Source organism: Cenococcum geophilum (assembly GCF_001692895.1).
Source record: "Cenococcum geophilum 1.58 unplaced genomic scaffold K441scaffold_3, whole genome shotgun sequence".
Classification (NCBI taxonomy): domain Eukaryota; kingdom Fungi; phylum Ascomycota; class Dothideomycetes; order Gloniales; family Gloniaceae; genus Cenococcum; species Cenococcum geophilum.
Window position 1 is genome coordinate 1,397,006 of NW_027137561.1, and position 24,089 is coordinate 1,421,094.

A 24,089-nucleotide genomic window follows, 5' to 3' on the forward strand; every position below is an offset into this window, starting at 1 on the left:
AACCTTAACTAAATCTAGGAGCTTTACTTTATACAAGTTACCTATCTTCTTAAGGACCTTATATAGTCCCGCCATCTAATAGTCTAGCTTACGGCTAGGCCGTTCCGTCTTCTAGTTCTTTATTATAACCTAGACCATATCGCCTACGGTAAAGTTAGGTTCGCGCCTATACTTATTTACCTGCTATTCCATTAATTTCTAAGCCTTTTCTAGATTTATACGGGCTACTATTTAGGTTTCCTCTAAGCGCTTAGCGTACTGCTAGGCTTCCTTATAAGACAGTTTCTCGCGTATAGTCCGTGGTCCTTCTGGTCTATCCCAGTTAAAGCTTATTTAGGGTAAATACCTTATTTCTAGTTAGATAGGTGCAAATCCCGTAGAGTTATAGGGTAGGGTTGCCTAGGCGTAGTTTATTAGGGGTAGTAGTTCGCCCTAGTTATCCTAGAAGTAGTTAATAAAAGGCTAAAGTCTCTAATCTAAATATTAATTCACAATCTCCGTTTGGCCGTCTATTTAGGGGTAGTATACTATAGAGAGCTTTAGCCTAATACCTAGGATCTAGGTAAACTCGTTCCAAAAGGCCAATATAAATTATGGGCCGTAATTGGATATAATAGTATCTGGTAGTCCATAAATGCGGTAGACGTAGTGGATATACAGTCGGGCCACCTCCTTAGCATTAATATTCTTATAATAGGGAATTAAAAACGGGCGCTTACTAAAGCGGTTAACTAGAATTATAACTATATTATATCCGTCGCGGTCTATTAGTAGCTTATAGAAGTTTATAGAGATATACTACTAGGGGCGGTTAGGTATTAGGAGAGGTTTTAATAGTCCTAGGGTCTTATCTTGTGGAATTATAGATCTACGGCAGCTATCGCAGTTCCGTATATAACGGTTAATATCTATAACTATTCTGGGCTAGTAGTAGCGGTTACTAATAATCTTATAGGTTTTATTTTTTTCTAGGATAGGCCGTAGAGACCTAGGTATAAGCTTTAGTAATAAACCGGGTCTATAAGTTCTGTTTCTTAGCTACTACTAGCTGTTCCTAGTACTTAAGTAGTCTATTTTTAAGGGACTATAGGCTAGCAACGTTCTTTGCCTTTTTACGGTATTCTTATAGAGAGGGGGTCGTTCGGTTGGCCTATAGTAGTTTATTAATAAGGTTAAGTTTAGAGGAGTTAATAGGATATATCTTAGCGCCTAAGGAGTCTATACTTAGTTCTGCCCGTATCTAAGGGTTAAGGTGTTCTAGTTATAGTAGCGTCTAGGTCCGTAGTAAAATCTTTATAGCCGTCTAGTTATCTAGGTTTTGCTTACGCCTTATAAAAGCGTCCGCACAGTTTATAGCGCCTAGTCTATACATAATTAAGAAGTTAAATTAAGATAGGGTATCCGCTTAGCGTGCCTACTAGGCTATAAGGGCCTTAGTTATTATAAAGTATTCTAGGGCCTTATAATCTAAAACTACCTTAATTGGCTTAGGGGTCCCCTTTAGCTATATACGCCAGTGCTAAAAGCTAGAGATAATAACCAGCATTTCTTTATTATAGATGTAGTAATTTAGCTCGGCATTTATTATAGTCTTTAAATAGTATATAATAGGGTGCTACTCTCCGTCCAGTTGCTTTTAGGAAAAAATACTAGCTATTACGCCGTTTAAGGCATTAGTTTCTAGTATTAAGGGCTATTCTAGGTTAAAATAGGCAAGTAGGGGAGCTAATACCAGCCGTTTCTTAAGCTCATTAAAGGCCTGCCTATATATAGCGTTAAAGTAAAAGGGCTGGTTTTTTCTAGTAAGACGGTTAAGAGGCCGGGTAATCCTACTATAGTTCTTAATAAAGCGTTAGTAGAAGTTATAAAACCCTAAAAAGGATTATACCCCCTTTACGGTCCGTAGGGGTGCCTACTAGTTAATTACGGCCGTTTTCTCTAGGTCGGTTTTAATTCCGTCTATACTAATAATAAAACCTAGGTACTTTATATGCTTAACACTAAACTCCAACTTCTTAATATTAACTTGGAGGCTAGCCTTATAAAGCCGTTATAGGACTTTATAGACGTGCTCCTCGTGTTCTAGCTCGTTCTTAGAGTAGATTATAATATTATCTAAATAGGCCGTATAGAAATCGTTAAGGTAGTTAAAGAGTATATTATTTATATACCGCTAGTACGTAGCTAGTCCGTTAGTCAGTTTAAAAGGGAGCACTTTATATTTATACATTCCGTAACGGGTCTAAAACGTAATAAGATCTTTAGACCTAGGGTTTATCCTAATTTAGTAGAAGGCCTAGCGGATATTAAGCTTTATAAAGACCTTAGCTCTACTTATTTGGGCTAGAGTTTTATTAAGTAGGGGTAGCGGATAGCGATCCTTGCGGGTTATGTTATTTAGCTTATAGTAGTTAATGCAGAAGCAAAGTCCTCTATTTAGCTTTTTAATAAAGAGAATAGGCAAGGCAAAAGGGGCTTAGCTAGGCTTAATAAAGCCCTTATTTAGGTTATTAATAAGATACTACTTTATAGCCTATAATTTAGTAATAGATTGCTTATAGAGGGGGCTAAAGCTAAGGGTGTTTTTTTTGCCTTGCTTAATCTTAATCTTATAGTTATACGGTCGGTAAGGTGGAAGTATATTAGATACTGCTTTAAAGAATACGTTCTTAAATTTCTAGTATTAATAGGGCAGCTTTTGTTCTACTAGTTCTTTATTTATAAGCTCGCTTTCTTATTTACTAAGCTCATTTCCCTTTTCCTTAATTATTTAATTAATTTCATATAAGCTCGTTGTAAAGGTAATAGTATTAGGCTAAACCAAGTTCTAGTAGAATCCTACGGCACTAATATAGCAGACATTAACTAGTAGGAGGTCCGCTGGTTTCCTTACAGCCATTTTCCAGACCATATTTTGCGGTTTAGGGTTTATAATCTTTTTTAGCTCCTATTCTATCTTCCGCAGGTTATCCCTCCAATCTATTAGTTTAGTATAACGTCCGACATCCCTTACTATTTTTCGTAGCTATATAGGGCCTAAGCTCTCTATAGGGGGCTTTTCTAGGTCACTACTAACTTCCTAGGTCTTTAATGCGGGTGGCGTAACATAGGTAGTCTGGGGGCGACGTAGTATACAGATCCGTTGCGAATTAAGCTGTATATCTTTCTTAAAGGCCTAGTCCCTACGCATAGCATCGGCCTAGTAAATAGTATTAATTTAGGGCTATATAAGGTTTTCTATTATAATGCTGATTTCTTTTATAAAGGAAGGGGTTAGGGGTAGGGTTTTAGGCTAGGTAAGCCGTCTACTCTATACGTTAAGCTATAAGCCTAAATAGGCTAGCTATTTTCGCCCTAAGATTATATTATAGCTACCTAGGTCCATAATAAGGAAGGGGGCGTTATACTACCTTCGTCTATTAACACAGAGGTAAATCTATAAGATAGTTATAATAGGTGGTTCTATCCGCCCATTATACCCGCGGATAGGAATTAGTTTAGGCAGTTCTTTAATAGGTATATTTAGAAAGTCAGCCAGCTTTATAGCACACTAGGTGTCTATTAAGGCAAAGGTATTTACTCTAAAGTTAGCTAAAGCAAAGGTTAAAACTTAGTATTTATTACGGAATAAAGTATAAGGGATAGTATAGCTTCTTCTACTAACTAGCCGACCTAGATTAACATCTAATATATTAATCCCTTTTAACCCTAGAGAGGAGTCTTCCTCTAAGGTTTCTCTTTTTCTAATTTTACGCTATCCTTCTAGATTAATAGAACCTCGTCCGCTTTCGCGTTTATTAGGTAATCCTTTATACGGTAACCTTTCTATCCGCAAGAAAAGTAAGCTCCTTAATTACTAAGGGCCTATATACAGGGGTTGCTATATATAGGCTAAGCATTCGCCGGACCTATAGTAGGGCTGGCCATATAGCTAGCTGCTAAATTAGCGGTGGGCTATATAGGTGGTGCTATGGGGGTTACTAATTGTGCTAGGGTATTGCGGGCCGTTCTTATATTGCTTATAGTCTAATTTAAAGGGTTTCTAGCTTTGTACCGTTTGGCACGTGCCTTAATTTGGTAGAGGCCTTAGTTAATAGCTAAGCACTAGTCTATAAGTTCTTTTAGCGTCTATATAGTAGTAAAAACTAGCAGTACGGCTCGCTGTAGGTCTAGGGTAAGCTTATTAAATAGGTCTAGTATTAGATCTTCCTAGGGAATTTAAGCCTGGCCGGCTAAGTATAGAAAGCGGGTTTAAAAGGCTAAGAAGGTCTCTATTGTTTTTATATTTAGGCTTTTATAATTAAGTTAGGCGTTCTATACTTTAAAGGGGTCCTTATAAATAGAAGATAGGTAGACAATTATCTTTTCTTTAGAGAGGAAGAGCTCTGCTAAGTTCTATGCGTACCGCGGACGTAGGTACGTCTATACGTCCCCGCCAGTACGGCCGAAGACGTAGGCCATTTTAGCCTAAATAGTAGGGAAGTGGTCCGTATTAACTTTGAGCTTATCCTATAATTAAAGCTTCCAATTATTAAATATAAGGTTGGTTCCGTCTGTAAGTAATAAGGGGTCCGCAACCTTTATAGACCATAATAATGCTAATACTATATATTGGGCTAGAGCCTTAAGGACCGTAACAAGTCTCTAGGTGTCTAATAATTTCTTACTAGGTATAGGGGGTTCTCTAGCTTTAAGCAGCTCTTAAAGTCATTTAATTTCGGCATTAGCTACTATAAGCTCCACTTAGGAGTTTAAGTTAGTTGCTATTTCACTATTAGAGGTATTTAAGGGTCCTACAGCTGCTTTGCCGGCTGCTGTATTTCTTAACATTATGGTACAGTTATTAGGATAACCTTTAGTAGAATTCTGCAGGGGTTTTAGTCTATACGTATTCTATAGATCTTATTATTCTTTTCTATTCTTCTAGTTCTAGTAATATTCTTTAAGTCTAATTCTATATTCTGTTCTGGTTTGTGGTCCATAGATATATTTAAGTTCCTTCTTAGGAAAAAAGGGTAGTTAAGCTTTAGATAATATTAGCAACTTAGTTAATTAAGGCACGAGCACGATAAGAGGGACGCGCAAGCCTATATAATTGGTAGTCTATAAACGAGGATCTAAAGCTAAAGAAAGGAAAGGAGAAGAAGAGCAACGCTGGTTAAAGTAGGGTTCTTTTATGCGGTCCTTTAGTCATATAACCGCGAAGTTCTGCCAAGTTCTGCCAGTGCCGTAACACTAGGCAGCTTAATATGTACTAGTAACTAAGTGAACACTCTAGTCCGTTTTAAATGCTAGGGGAGTTTTGTCCTGGTATTTTGCTCTCTAATATTTAGTTACACTAAGGAAATAAAGAAATCCTAGCTCTTTTATCTATTTCTGCCGTATTCTGCCGTTCCTAGAGTAGAAAAAGCGCTCTAAAAGATAGATTTAGTAACATTTGCATATAAAAACAAAGGGCTCTATATAGTTTGCTAGCTTGGAGACAACTACCAGTTATTCCTATACGACTTTTTTTGGTAATGTAACCTATTCTTCTCCTTGCTTAAGAATAGGTAGGGAATTAGTAATTAATAGCTACTCTCCCTAAAAGTAGGCTACTAATAGTATTTTAGAAGGGCGAACCTTGCTACATAAACCCACCCTAGTAGGAAAAATTTTCACAAGGTTGTCTGTATAGGGTATAAATACCAATTCCCCTATATACCTTATATTTTACATACTAATAGTAACACAGGCCAGCCCCCTTCCCCTATCCCTTACTATAGCTACCCTAGCAGTGCATTGTCTGCGGTACGCCTGCGGTACGCCTTCACCTATAGCGCGACAGCCGTAGACTAGTTGTAGTAGAGGTCGTCTACAGCACGATGGCTGTAGACTGGAGCTTTTTACCTATACTTACCGCGGTAGAGGAGCTTTTAATTGCGTGCGTATACGTTTATCTATAAGTCGTGCGTATACGCGGCCAGTAATATCGCTATACTAGCTACGTCTACTGCTTTGGCTAGAACATACTAAAGACCTAGAGGTAGCTGCTATGGCTACCTACTAAACTTAATATACTAGTCGTAAGGCCTATAGTAGTAGAGGGTGGCAAATACCTAAGTTGGTAGTTTACCAAGCGGTATACTATAAGGCGCTCTGCTATAGCATAGTAGCTTTACTTTCTAAAGGTCAATTATTCTAATTATCGTGACGTTGAAATATATAGCACCTGGCTTACTAGCTTACCTAAAAATGGCTCTATATTAGATTAGCTACCTTATATTAATAAGTTAAAGTCTAATTCTAGTGGCCTAACGGCTTACCCTACTACTCCTATGCAATATCCTGCTATTAATCCTCTACCTACCAAGCTTGGCAGTAATATACTAGATGGCGAATTTAATAATAACGTACTAAATACTTTAGTTCCTAATCTAGTGCCTAACCTTAATGAATTGGAGCTTTTAGGTTGTGAGGTTTAATACTAATAAGACCTATAAGCGGGCCTAGAGGTTCCTATTATATAATAGATACCTCTCTTTAAGCAATTAGCTAGTTTTATTATGCGTAGCGCCTTTCCTACTCTGTTTCCTTATAGTAAAGCCGATTTTAATATGCTACGAAGCCGTATAGTTACCCTAGCTGCGTACACTAAGCATATGCTTAAGTATTAGGACGGTTAGTTTGGCCGCTACCCCTTATTTTACTACTACGTGTTTAATTAGATTATAAGAGAGTAAGCCCTTAACGCTACCCGCTTCCTCTATAGCCGATTAAATAAGAATAATCTATCTTTAGATAAGCTTAGTAATCTTATAAATAGTAATAGGGGTGGCTAGTTGCTAAATAAGATTGTACAGTATGTACGGAACCTTAAGGGCACTAGACCTTACTAGAGGCAAAAGAGAAATAAGCTTACAGCTTATACTGAAAATATTAAAAGCGGGTTTCTATTCTTTATACTTAGCGCTGCTAATCTATATTAGTATAATTTACACTCTTATATGCCTCTATTTAACGAATATAAGGCTATTAATAAGGCTTAGCGCTACCGGATTACTTCTTAGAATCTTAACAATAATCCGCATATTACTACTTACTAGCTATATCGCCGCTTTAATTTATTTAGGAAGCATATGCTTATAGGCCTATTTAATAGCACTAACTTTTGGTCTTAATATAGGTGGTGGGTATAAGGTAGCGGCTATATATATAGCTTCTTATAAAGTTTAACAGCCTTAAAGCTAGATCCGTCAGCTATTAAATTAAGGGCGGCTTTTGCTAAGTACTGGGCTACTTTTATATCCGCAATCAATCCTAATTAATCTAGGCCTTCTAATCTTCGATATCCTTTTGCTCTTAGCTATAAAGAATAGCTTAATACCAGTGAGCTTCTTACTGCCTACCTTAATTAATTTTAACGGCACTATAATTACACTGAATCTTACTGCTTAAAATTAAAGAAAGGCTCTACTAGAGCAAAGGAGTGCCGCTATATTAAAGGATTAAAATCTATATTACTGGACGTTCTGTCTATAGCGTAATAATAAGCTTCTTAATAGTTATAATGCAGCTATAATATTAGCGTGGATAGCGAATATTAATACGTTACCCGCTATAAGCGTATTAGTAATAGTTAACTATATAGGTAAGTATTACAGCAAGGAAGAGAAGAAGTTAACTTCCTACTAGGAGTTACTCTAATTAGTACAGCCGTACGCCAATAGCCTTTATGCCTTTAGTTTGGTTGTGGCTAGGTTTATAAATAAGCTTATTACTAAACGCAATTAGTTAGCGTAGGAGGTATACTATCCGCTTTTTAATATTTCCCTTTATAAAGGCTTTAGAAATATAGTAACTTTAAACTACTATTAGGAGGATAATCGAAGCGTTACGTATAAGCTTAATAATAGGCAACTAAGAGGGTATAGACTGTCTAACTATAAGAAATATAAGCGCCGCCTAGATAGGGTAGAGGACGTTACTTTCCTTAATTTTCTACTCTATTTTAATTACTCTACTTATAAGCGTCGGCCAAGAGTAAGGCCTTAAGTTATATTGTACTTTCTATAATATAACGGCGATTGTTCCTATTTACAGTATCCTAAGTTCTGCTATATAAAGCTTATTCTTTATTACCCGTAGAGGGAATATAAGGAAGTAGCTACTTATATTAATAAATTTGGGGCTCCTAATTATATACTAGCGTCTATATATTGCTTAGCAGCATCTACCTTAGTAACGCACAATGCTAAGACCTCCCGCAATATTCGCGAATATCAAACGTAGTCACTACGTGGCTAATTCGCTTTTAATATCGCTAAACTTATTAATATTTATTATATATTCATCATCTATTCGTTTAAGAATTATTTTATAACGCTATTACCGCTTATAACCAACTAGGAGACTTATACGCGTATATAATCCCAATAAATAAACCTACCTAGATAACCTACCTCAACTACACCATCGTCTATAACCGCTATACCCTCCTCTACTAGTTCTATAATGCCGTCCAAGGCTAATATACGCGCCGCTGCCGTAGAAGAGCGTAAAATTGCTAAAGAGCAAAGGGAATAAGCCCGAGATAAAAGGGAGATTTAGAAGTATAAGGAAGAGCGCAAAGCCCGCCTAGCAGAGGAGGCTTACTAGCATAAATACTACCTAGCTCGAATAGCTTAATTATAGTTAAGCTTAGCCGCTTCGGCCTTATAGGCCACTATAACAGCTACTATAGCTAATGTCCTTAGTAAGCCTCTCCCTTCTAGCATAAAGTTGCTTAAACTCTACCTTCCTAGCGTTATAAAAAGGGATTACCTAGATATTTTTAAGGGTACCTTTAATCCAGTAAACCTCGCCTGTTTTTAAGTCTATACCGCTTAAATTAATATCACCAATAAGATATAGATTAAGAATAGTACTCTAGTTATAAGGAAGGCAAAGGTAGATAGGAAGCTATTTATAGATAAAGGTATCTAATTTAAAGGTTTTACTAACTATATGGTTATTACTGGCACCCTCTATATATACCCGCTAGACCTTATTGCTAGCATACTTCTCTAAATAAACATAATTCGTACCTTATTAACCTAGTATATCTAGGTAGGTTATATACTTAACTTAGCACTTAACTATTATACCTTTATAATAACTAATGGCTAACTAAAGCCCGCTAATTGGTAAATGCTAGCCTAGTATATAGCGCTATACCTTACGATATCTAGTGCTATCGGCTTTGCCGCCTTAAAGAGACCTAGGTTAGATACCTCTTATACCTCTAATACCTACTATAGGTTTAATAGCAGAGGCTGCGATAATATAGCTTATAAATACCCGCATAAGTGCTTAAAGTATAGTAAAGATTATACTGTATTATCTAAAGCTTGCGCCTAGGAATAGTAAGGCGAACCTTATAAAGTAGGGTCTAGCCTAATAATAACACCAACTTTAATTATATGCCTAGGACCTAGGCCTAATACGTTACTATTATTCTCTACCTTTATAGAGGCGAAGGCTCTCTACTACTCTCTATCACCCCTAAGGATCTTAGCGTAGCACTCTCTTCTATTTAACTACCCAGGCAATCTACTAGCTACTTTAATAGGCATCCTAACCTATAGCTGCGAGATAGGAGCCGAGTTTATCCCTACCCTAAGATCTTATAGGAACTATAACTCCTCTTAGGATAACGCCGACCTTATCTTTAAGAAGATAATATTAAACCTTAAAAAAGGACATATTAGAATCGCGATAGGGCCTATTATAGTCTTACCTCTTAGCCTAGTACTAAAATTGGATAAAGGATACCGCCGAATTCACAATCTCTCCTTTTTATTAGTATTTTTAGTTAATAACGCAATCCTAGAAGAATATGGAGCACTAGTATATACTATAGTTACCGCTATTTAAGCCTACGTTATTTCTATAGGTTGTGGATATCTGCTACTTAAAAAAGATATTAAAGACGCGTTCTGTATAGTCCCCCTATCTTATAGGGCAAGAACATTAATAGGCTTCTCCTGGGAAGGTGTTACCTACTAAGAATACTGCTTATCCTTTGGTCTTTAAACTGCGCCGCTTATATTTAACCTCTTCGCGGAAGGCCTGTACTAGATACTCTATTTATAACTGCCTTATAAGGTAAAATACTACTTAAATAACTTTATCTTTATCCTTACTAACTTAAATAACTTAGCGGCTATTACCTAGACTTATATCTTTGTTACTAACTCCCTAGGTATCCCTTAAAATGGCTCCAAAGATATAGTAGGAACTGTTATTAAAGTTCTAGGATATACTATTAATACCGTATAAATGCAAACGTAATTATTACCATAGAAATAATTATATGCTATTAAGAAAGTCACTACCGCACTCTAATACGGCTTATTATTGTTTCTTTAAGCCTAGTAGCTTATAGGCTACCTTATATAGTGCGCTTACATAATTAAACTTAGTTAATCTTACTCTAGATCCCTCTAGATCTTTATTACTGCTTAGTTAAAGACTCTAGTAAATAAGCATAAACCTAGGCGATTTAGCACTAAGTTATAAAGTAACTTATATATCTAGCTTAACCTACTTACTATAAGTAATAGGGTATTATTCTTTAATAACATTAAGCGTACCTATATTTATCTCTTTACTAACGCCTCTACCTAGTTTAGGTTTAGCGGCTTTTACTTTTTTAAGGAACTTAAATATAAGGATAACTAGCAGTGGTATATAACTAACCTCCCTTAATTTTAGGCGTTTAGTATATTACCTAAGCCCAGTTAATAAGTAGACTATATTAATCCAAAAGAGATATATACTATTACTTACATATTTAATCTATAATCTACTAACTAGCAGTATAGCGCGCTATCTATTTATACTAATAGTATAGTGGTTTACTAGGGCATTAAAAAGACTGTTGTCCGTAGTATAGCAAACAAATTATTCCGTAAGATTATGCTGGCTACTATAGCTTACGATATTATAATATCCGCGAAGTGGATCCTAGGTAATTTAAATAGCTTAGCTAATATACTATTTTAATTCCAGGCCGCGGCTATTTATTAGTTCTGCCTATACTAGGCCCTTAATTTATTACTACTAAAGCTAATAAGTTTTTAATAGGTGCCGTAAACCTAATAAACTACTTATAACCGCTTATAAACTTTAAAAATAATATTAACGCGCTATCTAACCTCTACGCGCTCCTTCTCTAAAACGGCCTTATACTAGCAACCCGTAGGAACTATTCCTTAGTAGTTAATAGCTGGGAGTTATACTGCGTACTTAAAGGAGTCTCCCCCTACCTAGCTAAGCCGCGTAAACTAGGCGAATGGATTGCCTGCTGTATATTTAGTACCTCCTAGCTATAAATAGGTAGGCTTAAGGCCGAAACCTTATAAGCCTATATCTTCGTAATTCGCTCACGCTACGTAGATTACGGCATCTTAATTACAGTATTTAAAAATCCTATAGTACACTAATTACTTACCGAAGCAGCCGCTATCTCTTCCTTAGTAAAAAAGGATAAGTAACCTATTACTAGGGATATTCTAGCCTAGGTAGTAACACACGGCCTATTGCTACTGGATATTAACACTAATGCCGTATTTACCCTTGTATTTGCTAGATTTCTACGGATAGGCGAGATTATATATACTATGGCGGAGCTTAAGAACCGAACGACCTTCCTAGCAAAAAAGGCCACTTAATATAATATCACCTTTACGCCTAGTAGGATAACATTCCGCCTTAAATAGAGCAAAGCTAATAAGTAATATTAGGGCGTTAACATCGCTATCGCGGCGGTAGGCGGCCTATTATGCCTAGTTGCTGCTATAATAAAGCTATTTAATAGGGACCCTTAACCCCTTAACTCTCCCTTATTTAGTCTTAATGGTAAACCCTTTACCTCTCTAGGGGTTTATAAGATCCTTTCCTCCTATCTAGTAGCTGCTGGGATTAACCTAAGTAGTTACTTAAACTACTTCTTCCACTAAGGCGCTGCCTAGTTCGCTAAAGATTTAGGGTGTTTATATTAGCAAATTTAGTAGCTAGGTTAGTGGTTATTAAAAGCCTTTCGCCTATATATTAGAATTAAAACTACTAACCTCTATCGCCTTAACTCTTACTTTTAGTGTAGTGTATTGCTTTTAGCGTAAGGATTACTATATAGTAGGTTAAGATGTTAAGAGGGCCGCTAAGGCGCTAGTAGTAAGCAAGCTAATAGCGATTTTCTATACCAGGCATAAAAAATCCTAATTAGTTGGCTTATAACTTAGGGTTAGTAGAATATAGCAGAATATAATAATATGGTAGAACTTGGTAGAATGCGATAATATAGCAGAATTTAGCAGAATGCGATAATATGGCAGAATTTGGCAGAATGCGATAATGTAGCAGAATTTGGTAGAATGCAATAAGGTGGCAGAATTTAGTAAAATATGGCAGAATGCGGTAATGTCTTATTAGGTGCAGGAGCTTCGCTTAGGGATATCTAGCCGCTTTAAGGCAAATCCTTAGCAGATTTAAGTGCTAGGAACTAGTAAAACTGCTAAGAACTAGCCCTAGAGCGACCTTATAGCCCTATACCTCCTAATTATATAAAAATTAAAATATCCCCTTACGTAACTGCGATAGATAGATACTAGCGTCTATATATTACTTAGCAGCATTTACCTTAGTAACGCACAATACTAAGACCTTCCGCAATATTCGCGAATATTAAACGTAGTCACTACGTGGCTAATTCGCTTTCCCTACCTGCTATCCCTTGTATTTAGTATGCATTATATATAGATAGCGCTTTAAGGCAATTCTTTAGTAGGTGCTAGGAACTAGTAAAACTACTAAGAGCCAGCCTTAATGCGACTACTATAGTTAGATAGTCTTGCAGCTATAGGCTTGCGGTTAGGGATATCTAGCCGCTTTAGGGTAAATCCTTAGCAGATTTGAGTGCTAGGAACTAGCAAAACTGCTAAGAACTAGCCCTAGAGCGACCTTATAGCCCTACGCCTCCTAATTATACAAAAATTAAAATATCCCCTTACGTGACTGCGATAGATAGATAGCTTCCTATTAAGCTTATATTAACTCTTATTAGTACCTACCTAACTACTTCTGTAATTGGAAACTAGAGAAAGGTTATAAAACTACTAATAATATTAATAAGTTTAAGGGCGATTTTGTAGATGACTTAGAGCTATACTAGTTCTTTAAGGCCCTATATACCCGCGTTTAAAATACTAACGGAGTTAAAATTAAGGATCCTAATAGGCTTAGTAATAGGGAGCTTAATTATAACTATAATTAGAGTACGCATTAGGGTACGTACCCGTAGCTTAATAAGAGGACTTATTAGTAGGAAGTATGGCTACAGCCTTTACCGTAAAGCCGCCTATCCTAAATAGCAACTCCGTCCTCCTTATAACTAGGTTAGCATTATATCTATAATATTATAGTTAATTACTATAGGCAGATCTAAGCGGGCCTTAGCCCCCCCCTACTGCGGATTAACGTTAATAGAGAGGCAGGAACCGGTAAATTGCATCTTATTGCTGTCCTCTTTACTACGCTCTGTAATATAGTAAGGGCTAATAGCAAGCCGTCGCTATTAGCTTAAGCTACCCCTACTAGGGTAGCTGCCTTTAGTATTAACGGCAGAACTATATACAATCTATTAAGGTTACCAGTAAATTATCCATTTAAGAAATTGCCTACTACTAGTCTTACGCCTCTATAATAAGCTTTTAAGGATATTTACTATCTTATCCTTAACAAGAAATCTATAATTGGGTAAGTATATCTAGCCTAAATTAATTACCGCCTCTATTAGATTTACCCTACGCGTAATAACGACTACTTTAAAGGCTTAAACATCTTACTAGTAGGCGATTTCCATTAGCTTCCCCCTATAGGTTAGGCGGCCTTATACAGCAATCTACCCGCTAGGCCGTTAGAGCTCGCTAGCTATAGAAAGGGAGCCTATAAGGTGATTAACTAAACAGCTATCCTAGATTAAGTTATACGGCAGGGCGGTAATAACGCTAAAAGCTTTATATTTAGGACCGCCTTTACGGAGCTACGTAGTGATTTTATAAGTAATTTAACCTAGAAGCTTCTTTTAACTAGGTATAAGCAGGGCCTATCTACTAATAAGGTTGCGGGCTTCGATAACGCAATTTGGCTATATAGTATACGCGCTGCTATAGGTAAGTATAACGCTATTTAGCTTCGCGACCTTTTACAGCCAGTAGTGGCTATTAAGTTAGTTAATACTGGTGTAGGTGTACGGAAAGTTACTCCTAATTAGTGCGATACTATAGAGAATCTAGCCCTATATATTAGCGCGAAACTAATATTAATATAGAATATCTGGATTGAACTAGGCTTAGTAAACGGTACTACTAATATAGTTAAAGATATTATATAGAAGGGACACGCGGATATTAAAAAGGATCAGCCTCAGTTACTACTAATTATAGTAGATAGGTATAACGGACTTACCCTATTCACTTAGTAGGATAGTAAGAAAGTTATTTCTATATTTTCCGTGCTTTATAAGTAGGAGGGTATAAAAGGCTCTTACTTACGGCGTTAATTTCTAATTACTTTAGCTTTTGCTCTTACTGTATATAAAAGCCAGGGCCTAATACTTAACTAGGTAGTTCTAGATATTAAGGAAAAGAATAAGATAGCCGGGCTAACCTATATAGCAATCTCACGAGTTAAGAAGCTTTTAGGGCTTATATTTAAACGTAGGTTTAATATAAAACGATTTTAGTTATCTATAAGTAAGACCAAAGAGGTATAATAAGAAGATTTTATACGGAGGCAGTAGTAACTACTCGTAAACGACTTTTCCTAATTAGGAAATTATATACTAGCTCAGAGGTAAGCGGAGAATGTAGTATTTGTCTTAGTTTTCTAACTTTTAAATAGCTTAACCGCGAAATCCAATTTTCTAAATTTCAACCCCCCTATCCGTCCTACTTTTTTACTACTTCTAAAGCTGTTAGATATACATATAATAGTATATAGGGAGAATTAGTAGTATTGCCGGATTAATATTACTGCTATTTGTAGCGTTAATCGATTTTTTAAATTTTTTAACTTTTTTTAAAGAGCAGAAATGTCGCTTATATAAGGAGTTACGTGACCTCTAATAATACATACTACTTAGGACCGTATATTAGCAGCCACGACTTCTCTATACTATAGTTAAGATTTTATATATACCGCACCTAAAGCTGCTTAAAATAACTATTATCTATAGATCTGCCGATTTACAAATTAAAAATTAGACGTAGTTAGAGCTATTAGTAGGGGTTATTAATCGCGCTCCCCGTAATAAAATCTAACTAATAAATAAACTAACAAATTAAATTAAAAGTTTAGAACGTCTAAATAAGGTTCTGCTAAGACGCTAATTAACCCCTAACCTGGACCCTTTCTAACCTATTAAATTCTAAAAATGACAACCTCTACTAAATTAAAAATCAACCTTATCCTTAATAAGCCATCTAATTAGATTTAATGGTTCTTTATTATTTAAGATACAGCTAAAACTAACGAGGTATAGCACCATTTAAGAAGAAAGATAATCTTCTAAAGCTAGAACTACTAAGTTGGCCCATACTAAGGGATATACTACCTATGGCTATATTAATAGTAAAGCTAGACCTAAATTAGCTTACTGCCTATAACTAGCTCTACGCCGAATATAAGGGCGATTTACGCGTACACTAGAAGCAAAAACAGGCTATAAACGATATTAATAACTACATTATTTGTACTACATTAGTAGCCTACCTTTTACTTATTAACAGCCTTAGTAGTCGGTTATATTAAATATTTAAGGCGTCTCTACTACTATAGTAGCCACTGCAGTAATAGAGATACCCCGTATTTTAGTAAGTAATTAAGCCCATCTTGTACGAGAATCTTATACTTCTTAGTACTTACTAAATTATATACTTACAGGGCCTCCTCCCGTCTATAAATACTCCCTCCTTTATACCTTCCTTTCTTCTTTTCTTCTTCCTTATAAGAGCTAGAGGTACTCTAATACTCCTCCCTAGTCCTTACTAAGGGATTTATTAGTTAATATAGCGATATAGATAGTATCTAACGAGGAGACGGGTAAGAGAGGAGATAGGAAGGACGGAGGGGCGTCTAGTAGGTGTTAGTTAAATAATGTTAATGTCTATATTATAGCTACCTAATCTCCTATTTATAGGCCTCCTCCTATCTATAAATACTTTCTCCTCTACACCTTCCTCTCTTCTTTTTTCTTCTTTCTTATAAGAGCTAGAGGCGCTCTAATACCCCTCCCCAATCCCTATTAAGGGATTTATTGGTTAATATAGCAATATAGACAGCATCTAACGAGGAGACAGGTAAGAGAGAAGACAGGAAGGACAGAGGGGCGTCCAGTAGGTGTTAGTTAAGTAATGTTAATATCTATATTATAGCTGCCTAATCTCCCGTTTATAGGCCTCCTCCCATCTATAAATACTCCCTCCTCTATACCTTCCTCTCTTCTTCTTTTTTCTTCCTTATAAGAGCTAGAGGCGCTCTAATACCCCTCCCTAGTCTCTATTAAGGGATCTATTAGTTAATATAGCGATATAAATAGTATTAGATAAGGAGACGGGTAAGAGAGGAGATAGGAAGGACGGAGGAACCTCTGGTAGGTGTTAGTTAAGCAATATTAATAGCGGTTTTTATTACCCAAAAATTGCGTTATATAATGATATTTGGGAACGCAAATATATACCCCTATCCTATACTCACACCACTACTAAATATTCTAGATTTTGTACTCGGAGCTACTTATAATAGGTATTTCTAGAAAATCTGCCAGTTTAAAGCTCTACAATTAAACGTTATTAACGTTTTATATAGGGGTTGTCAATTAAGCTCCCGGGACACAATTTTTAAAGTTTAACACTATACTAATATTACGACCTTCTTATAGTGACCGAGCCACCCCCAATCTCCTCCCCCTCCTCCCCCCTCCCATTACTCGGCGCTGAGCTATTACATCATCGCTAAGCCATCGTGTCATTATACGTCCAAACTGGGTGGGTAATAATGTAGTTACTTAATTATATTAGACGTCTCTATATATAGTTATATCTCTTCCTATACGCGTATTTAATTAAGTTAGGGTAGTAAACTTACTTTAATTCCAGCTATACGGCGATTTAGTTATTAGGCATTAAAAATATTTAGTATATAAATCTTTAAATTGGAATTATAATCTACTATATTAGATCCTACGTAGAGGGCTCTATATTAAAGCTCTGCAGTCTAAATATATACTAGATTCGTGACCAATATAATCCTTAAGCCTAGCTTAAGTAGGGCGCCTTGGTTATTGTAGTAGATCCTTACCTAGCAGTAACTAAGGCGCTTTAATCTTACTACTACTTCTAAATTAAGCAAAAGCTCTATATAGGGGGGTCCCAGGGGGTCTCCCTTTAGAAAACCTTATCTCTATATATATTAATTAAAGTCTATATAATAAAGCTCTAAAATTAATTGGCTTATTACTTATAAACTCGGGTCAAAATTTACGTTGGGGGATCAACGTTCCGCATGTTATCCCTCCTTCTAGAGAGGCGTGATATTGTTTAACTCCTCGGAGAATCGGGAATCAAAAGAATCGGCGACTCGGCCTAAGGCGGCGGAAGCTAAGCCAAGATGGCTTACTCGGGATTTTGCCTTGTTCTCTAAGAAGTCATGGATTCGTACAGATAGCAGAAGGATACTGTAGCTTGGCGAAAGAGGTTGGAGAAGTATGGGCTGTTTGACCACAGAAGGTCCAAAGCTTTTATTCGGTGAGGCTCAGCCCCAGCCACAAAGTATGTGGCTTCGCCAGTAAACCACCTTACCATTCAAACCTCTCGAGGAAAGTGGCATTAGATTTGCCCTATGAAATGATTTGAATGCTTACGAAGGCCGCATTTGTGATAGTCGTGACACTTTACCCTTTTTTGGTTGGGGTGCTGCACTTCCCCGCCTGCGTCATTACAACGATTGCTAAGGCGATCAAATAGCCTATCAATAAATTGATAGATAGGCTACCCAGCGTCAATTGCTGCTTTCTCTTTCTCATTCTACGGATGAACCTCATTGACGAACTTTGATCTCTTCAGTTTCTCAAAATACTTTCAGACATTATGTCTCAGCAGAAGCAATCTCACCCAGATTCAAACCTCCACCCTGAGGCCACCGGGCTTGCATCTCAAACCGTTCAGGTGCTAATTGCTCTCGTTTCTAAATTTTGAATATGCCCGAAACAACGAACTAACCCTGGTATTAACCAGGCTCATGCTGCTGAGCACTCCTTGAAGCTCTACGCAGGCTGGTTCTGCCCCTTCGTGCAGCGAGTCTGGCTCGTGCTCGAAGAAAAGAAGATCCCCATACCAATATATCGAAGGTACTTCCGCGCCTCTCTTGCTTTTCGCGGCGCCCCCCCCTTACCCATCCTCAAACCAATACATTTTAACCTCACAATCAGTAAACCCCTACCGTAAACCCAAATCGCTGCTGGACCTGAACCCGCGCGGCCTCGTCCCGACGCTGCAATACCACAACAAACCGCTGTACGAGAGCACCGTGCTATGCGAGTTTCTAGAAGAAGCGTACGCGGACCACACGCCGCGGCTGCAGCCCGCCGACCCGTACGAGCGCGCGCGCACGCGCATCTGGACCGACTTCGTCACCAGCCGCATCATCCCGGCCTTCCACCGCTTCCTGCAGTACCAGCCGGCGCGCGACGGCGCCGAAGGGCTGCAGAGGGCGCGCGAGGAGTTCCTTGGCTACCTGAAGGAATTCACGGTCGAGATGGACGCGGAAGGCCCGTATTTCCTCGGTGGGGAGCTGTCGCTGATCGATATCGCGATCGCGCCGTGGGCGGTGCGGCTGTGGGTGTTTGATCACTTCAAGGAGGGTGGGTTGGGGGTGCCTGAGGAGGGGAAGGGCGGCGAGGATGAGAAGGCCTGGGCGAGGTGGCGGAAGTGGTTGGCTGCTGTCGAGAGTAGGAAGAGCTTGAAGGAGACGACGAGCGATAGGGAGCACTATTTACCGATTTATCAGAGGTATGCGGATGATGTGGCACAGTCGGAGTTGGCGAAGGCTACGAGGTCAGGTAGAGGTGTTCCGTGAAGAAACTGAGGTAAGAAAACATGACCTGGAGTTCCTGAAGAGGGAATTTGACTCAGAAGTGCTGTAGGGAGTGAAGGGTATGATCTCTTATTCCTCGGTCAGAAACTGTTCGCTTTCCTCTAGGGTGGTCATGCACCCTTAGCTTTAATACGTGTTGGCTTTCAATGCATTTAAGTATTGTGCAATTCACTAGCTCTCTTCACGTAGGACCATAGGTGATGGAGAACAACGGGTCCCGTCCGCTCCCCGATATTTAAGCCATCAACCGGCAGATCAGTAGTTAGGTGGGTGACCACTAGCGAATCCCTGCTGTTCTACGTTTTTGGTATTTTTTTTGCCCGTGTATTGTGAGTGAGAGGGAGAATAGACGCTTAAGGGGATTCAATTGCAAGTTTTGGCTCTAGATTGGTTTGATTCTGATTCTGACAATCGTTTAGTTAGACCCCTTAGACTTAGAACCTAGCCACAAAATTATTATTATTCTTTTTACCACCCGAAAAATACGCTATAACTTGGCACTCTTAACTATATTAAGTAGTTCAAATAGAGCTCTTGGCGTTATTTTAATATGGAGCTTAAAACTCCACATTTAGATTCCATTTTAATCTAAAGCATACGGCCATGCTACTGACGCGTGCCAAATTAGGAAGGAACGCGTTCTTTCTGCCGGACTTTCAGTTCAGAATCATTCTGACGGGTTTGCAACCGAACAGTCCCTAATAAATTTTTTGGTGTGTTCTAAATGTGGCCTAGCGTTAGAATTAGCATCAATTATAACTCTCGCGGGTGATCTCTAGCTTAGCATTTGGCAAATCTTTCGCGCCCTTCCTACCCCAATGCAGATAAAAGGCAGCCTGCACATAGAATGTAAAGAAATTAGCATTCTAGACTTCTCGTACAGCCTTCTCCTGAAAATGGACGTTCAACGATGGTTACGGGGATTTTGGAGAGATGATTACTGGCATTCATTTGGGTCAGCTGGCTACTATCATCTCCGAACCTAGCCTGAGGCTAAATGGCTCGCATGCTTGTGCACGGCAGTTGCTAGGCGAAGCTAAATCGGGAAAAGCACCAATATACTGAGATGGAAGTCCGCCTTCATTGGTGTTGAGCATCCTTCGTCTCTTTGATGGCTCGCAATCATGCGGCGATTATGTTGAGACAACGACGATATGAATGCAGCTCGTTAGCCATACACCTCTTGCCTAGACTGGAGCTGAACATTTTTAGTTTGGAGGGTGCCACGTGCTATCTCCGAGTAATGGATAGCCACATACGCGAGGGCATTCATAGACGCGCACAATTCTCCTCTTCGATGCAGAAATTTACGAAGTGAGCTTCTTAATAAGTCACACCAGCATCACCAGATCTGGCGTGATTTGGCCGATTGGGTAAGGCTACTCTGATGGCTTGTGAATCATTCGAGCTGGGTGTTTAGAGCGCGTTCGCTTCTCCATGTTGTTTGATTGGGCTCCAGCGAGACGTTTGAGAATTCGGGGGTTCAGCCCAAAACATGCAGATCTGGGGTAAATGGTACCGAGGCCATGTGGAAGTTTAGTGTACTTTGATGTTAAACTCCATTTGCGGACGGCTGCTAAAGGAGTGTCACTATCCGAGGAGCAGATTCAGCCGTCTGTGCTGACGGAAGTGGCGAGGAATACGAAAGGTCACAGCGCTAGCAGTCTTACTAGTGTAGTGGTAAGCGTAGCAACCCTTATCTCATGAATCAGACGCTCCGCAGAAGATTTGTTCCGTGACACGGGATAACGCATGGACCCTCTAAAACTCCTGCAAACTCCTGAGCCAATCATAATAGCGCCCTAACTCCTGCCAACTCCTACCAACTCCTGGACCAATTAGAACAGTGCACTAGTGTTAACCCCCTGCGCACCCCTGTTACCCAATAAAATCTTCTGTGGAGTATCTGAGAGCTTATAGGCCTCGCTTTAGTAGTAACTTAGAATTTTAGATTATGTATTTTAACTTTAACTAGCTCTACAGAAACCCTATTAACGGTTATTAATACTTTATTTAATGTATTTAGATCTTTAGGTAATAAGCTCTAATTCTATATATGTAAAAGCTAATTATAATACGGTTAGAGGTATAAGATATAGCGCGTAAAACCTTAAGCGCATTTTTAAACGGAATCTTTATACCACCTATAGACTGTTCTACCTACCACTACCTATACCACAGCCATATTATATCTACTTTTGTTACTAGTTAAGTCCTATAACCTTTTATAAACTTCTATGAACTTCTATAAACTCCTAGGCCAATTAGATCGCTTATATATAGGACCTTAGGGCGCGTCTGGCGTTACTCCTCTGTATATACTACCTGTTACCAATTAGAGCACAGCCAATTTATATTCTTTTTAACTCCTATAAACTCCTGTAAACTTCTGTAAACTCTTATAAACTCCTAAGCTAATTAGATGCCTAAACTAAATCGCGATTGTAGGAAGAAATAGTATAAGGGTTAGCAAAAGACCGGGGCGGGCCAGCTAGAGGTTCGTTTACGCCTAACACTATAACTAAGTTGTATTATAGTAATTAGTTTAATAGACCTAGAAGAATTGCCATCTATTATTAAGGAAGCTTGGCGTAAGGAAAATGTTCTATTATAGATGGCCGTTTTAGAAGTATATCTTTAATAAATACTCTAGTATATAAACCTAGGAGGCCGCCCTTAAACTCCTTATTTTAAATAGGTGCGCACCTTAAGACGTCTAATATTTAGTTTTGGTAATATACTTCTTATTACACGCACGGGTTTTGGAAAAAGTTTTATTTTTTATACTTTTTTAATCTTAACGGGTAAGATTACTATTTAGTTAATCCTACTAAGCAAGCTTAGTAATAAATAGTTGGATAATATCTGGAAGCTTAATGGTTCTAATTTATATCTTATTACTACTAAGAGTAGAAGTATAGATAAGGCGCTAATTGCAAAAATAAAGGATGGTGTATATATATATGTACTCCTTAGTCCTAAGTAGGCCTTATTAAAGTCTTTCTAAAATGCATTAAAGAGCACAGAACTGTAGGCTAGGGTTGGTCTTATTATAATTAATAAGTATTATCTAGTAAAGCAATGGGAAACGTTCTAACCGGCGTTTGTAATATTAGGCGAGCTATAGATAATACTTTGTTAGGATATAGTTTGGTTTAGTTGTTTTACTATGCTTAATAAAGAGGCAGAGCAACTAGTTCTTAGTAATGCCAGTTTTTGCTTCTTAGGTAATCACATATACTAGACTAAGGTTATTAGGACTTCTATAGATTACCCTAATATCTTAATCTACGTACTGCTACTTTATAAAGTTAAGATAGATTTATAGGAGGCACTATACTTCTTATTAGATATATATATAACTCTAAATACCGCCGTCCCGGAGTAAATACTAAAGATAATTATTTTTATAGATGGTCGTGGGTCCGTCTAAGAGGCAGTAACATACCTCCGAAAAGTACTTCTTATAAAGACTTTAACCTTTACACCTAATAAACAGTATACTACTAATGCCGATAGTAAAGCCTGTTGCGTAACTAATGTAGTCTAGGTATATACTGCATATATTTAAGAATATAATTATACTACTTGATATAAAGAATTTAAAAAATCCTCCTTAGCTATAAGAATTATGGTGGCGACAACCTCTCTTAGTATAGGTATTAATGTTATAGATATTAAACGGGTAATAATTTAGAAATTTCTAATTACAGAAAGTCTTATAGATCTATAGTAGCGTCTTAGTTGTGGTAAACAGGGCTACCTTTAAACTAGTAAAGGTTATATATTTCTACTATATTAGGCCTTTAATATAAAAGGCGTTAATAAACCAGAGGTTAAATAGCCACAATTATAACTAGACGTACCTTAGAAGACCACTTATAGGTTATATTAGAATTAACTACTAGCTAATTAAGTAATAGCATGTAGCTAACTAGCTAATGGCTATACGCCTAGCGACGTAAGTAATATGGAAAGTGCAGCTTCTTAGATATTAGCTTCCAGCTAGGCTCCTACTCCTATTAATAAAGATATAATAACTAAATTCTAGACTAAGATAGAGATGTCTTAACACGCTAAGCTACTAGCTATATAAATAAAAATAATTAACGGTATATGCCATCGGAAGGCCATTTTAACTTACCTCGGTAAGAATAAGCTATTACTATAAGTTAAGGTTACCCGCGTACCGCCGGATTAATATTGTAATTATTATAACCTAGTATTACTTCTAACTCTTATTTAGGCTCCGGACATCCTATAACCCATTACTTAGCTAAGAAGTGGTACTTAACCTTGCTTTGCCCTAACTCTTATTAATAAATAGGTAACTATACAGGTGGAAGCATTATATAGTAGTATAGATAGACGTTTCCCTATGCCGCTATTTTTATATATAAATACTATGTGCTGTTAGCAGCTTGCGTATATATATAAACTAAGGCCGGGCTTTTAGGATATGTTAACCTTTAATTATCTCTGTATTAAGGCTTTTTTACTTTAGATATAGCCTTATAGAGAGAAAGATAGGCAACTATTAGTAGAGTGACTTTAGTACTTTATTAAGGAGGTTAATAACTTATAAATAGAAATAAAGGATGTAAGAGATATAAGAAAGTAGCAGCAGCTATAGGAGCTGTAAGACTAGTAGAATCGGGTATCTAATATAAGTGTATCTAATTATACTACAACTATTTAGAAAAGAGATAATACTCTTACCACCTAGGTCGCAAAAAGAGAGGCATTAAGGGCTGTATAAATGCGTGTAATTAAGACAGCTGGAGCAAATAAGAGTATGTTATTGGGTAGAGCAAAAGATAGTATGCCGCCGTTAACCTCACAACTAGGAGAATGGGTTAATAGTGTTATTACTACGCTAGCATTACTATTACTATTACTAATCTTACCTATACCTA

The 24,089-nt window shown here is 37.6% G+C and overlaps 2 protein-coding genes across 2 annotated transcripts; both read left to right on the plus strand.

The window, feature by feature from the left end:
• The first annotated feature begins 18,122 nt into the window (after positions 1-18,122).
• K441DRAFT_651804 (uncharacterized protein) lies at positions 18,123-18,705 on the plus strand. Its single transcript, XM_067647255.1, has 3 exons — positions 18,123-18,245; positions 18,315-18,427; positions 18,509-18,705. Exons 1-3 carry the CDS (start codon positions 18,168-18,170, stop codon positions 18,522-18,524), a joined length of 207 nt encoding a protein of 68 aa, XP_067509162.1. The 5' UTR covers positions 18,123-18,167; the 3' UTR covers positions 18,525-18,705.
• Positions 18,706-18,770: 65 nt separating this feature from the next.
• On the plus strand, positions 18,771-19,425 carry K441DRAFT_651805 (uncharacterized protein). The gene is made up of 2 exons (XM_067647256.1): positions 18,771-19,165; positions 19,223-19,425. The coding sequence occupies exon 1, from the start codon at positions 18,835-18,837 to the stop codon at positions 19,153-19,155; it is 321 nt and encodes a 106-aa protein (XP_067509163.1). The 5' UTR covers positions 18,771-18,834; the 3' UTR covers positions 19,156-19,165; positions 19,223-19,425.
• Positions 19,426-24,089: the final 4,664 nt, after the last annotated feature.

Bases quoted from the DNA above. Each gene is read 5' to 3' on its own strand.
- K441DRAFT_651804 (XM_067647255.1), top strand. From the start codon at position 18,168: ATGTCTCAGCAGAAGCAATCTCACCCAGATTCAAACCTCCACCCTGAG. The intron at 18,246-18,314 runs GTGCTAATTGCT...GGTATTAACCAG, and splicing joins TTGCATCTCAAACCGTTCAG to GCTCATGCTGCTGAGCACTC.
- K441DRAFT_651805 (XM_067647256.1), top strand. From the start codon at position 18,835: ATGGACGCGGAAGGCCCGTATTTCCTCGGTGGGGAGCTGTCGCTGATC.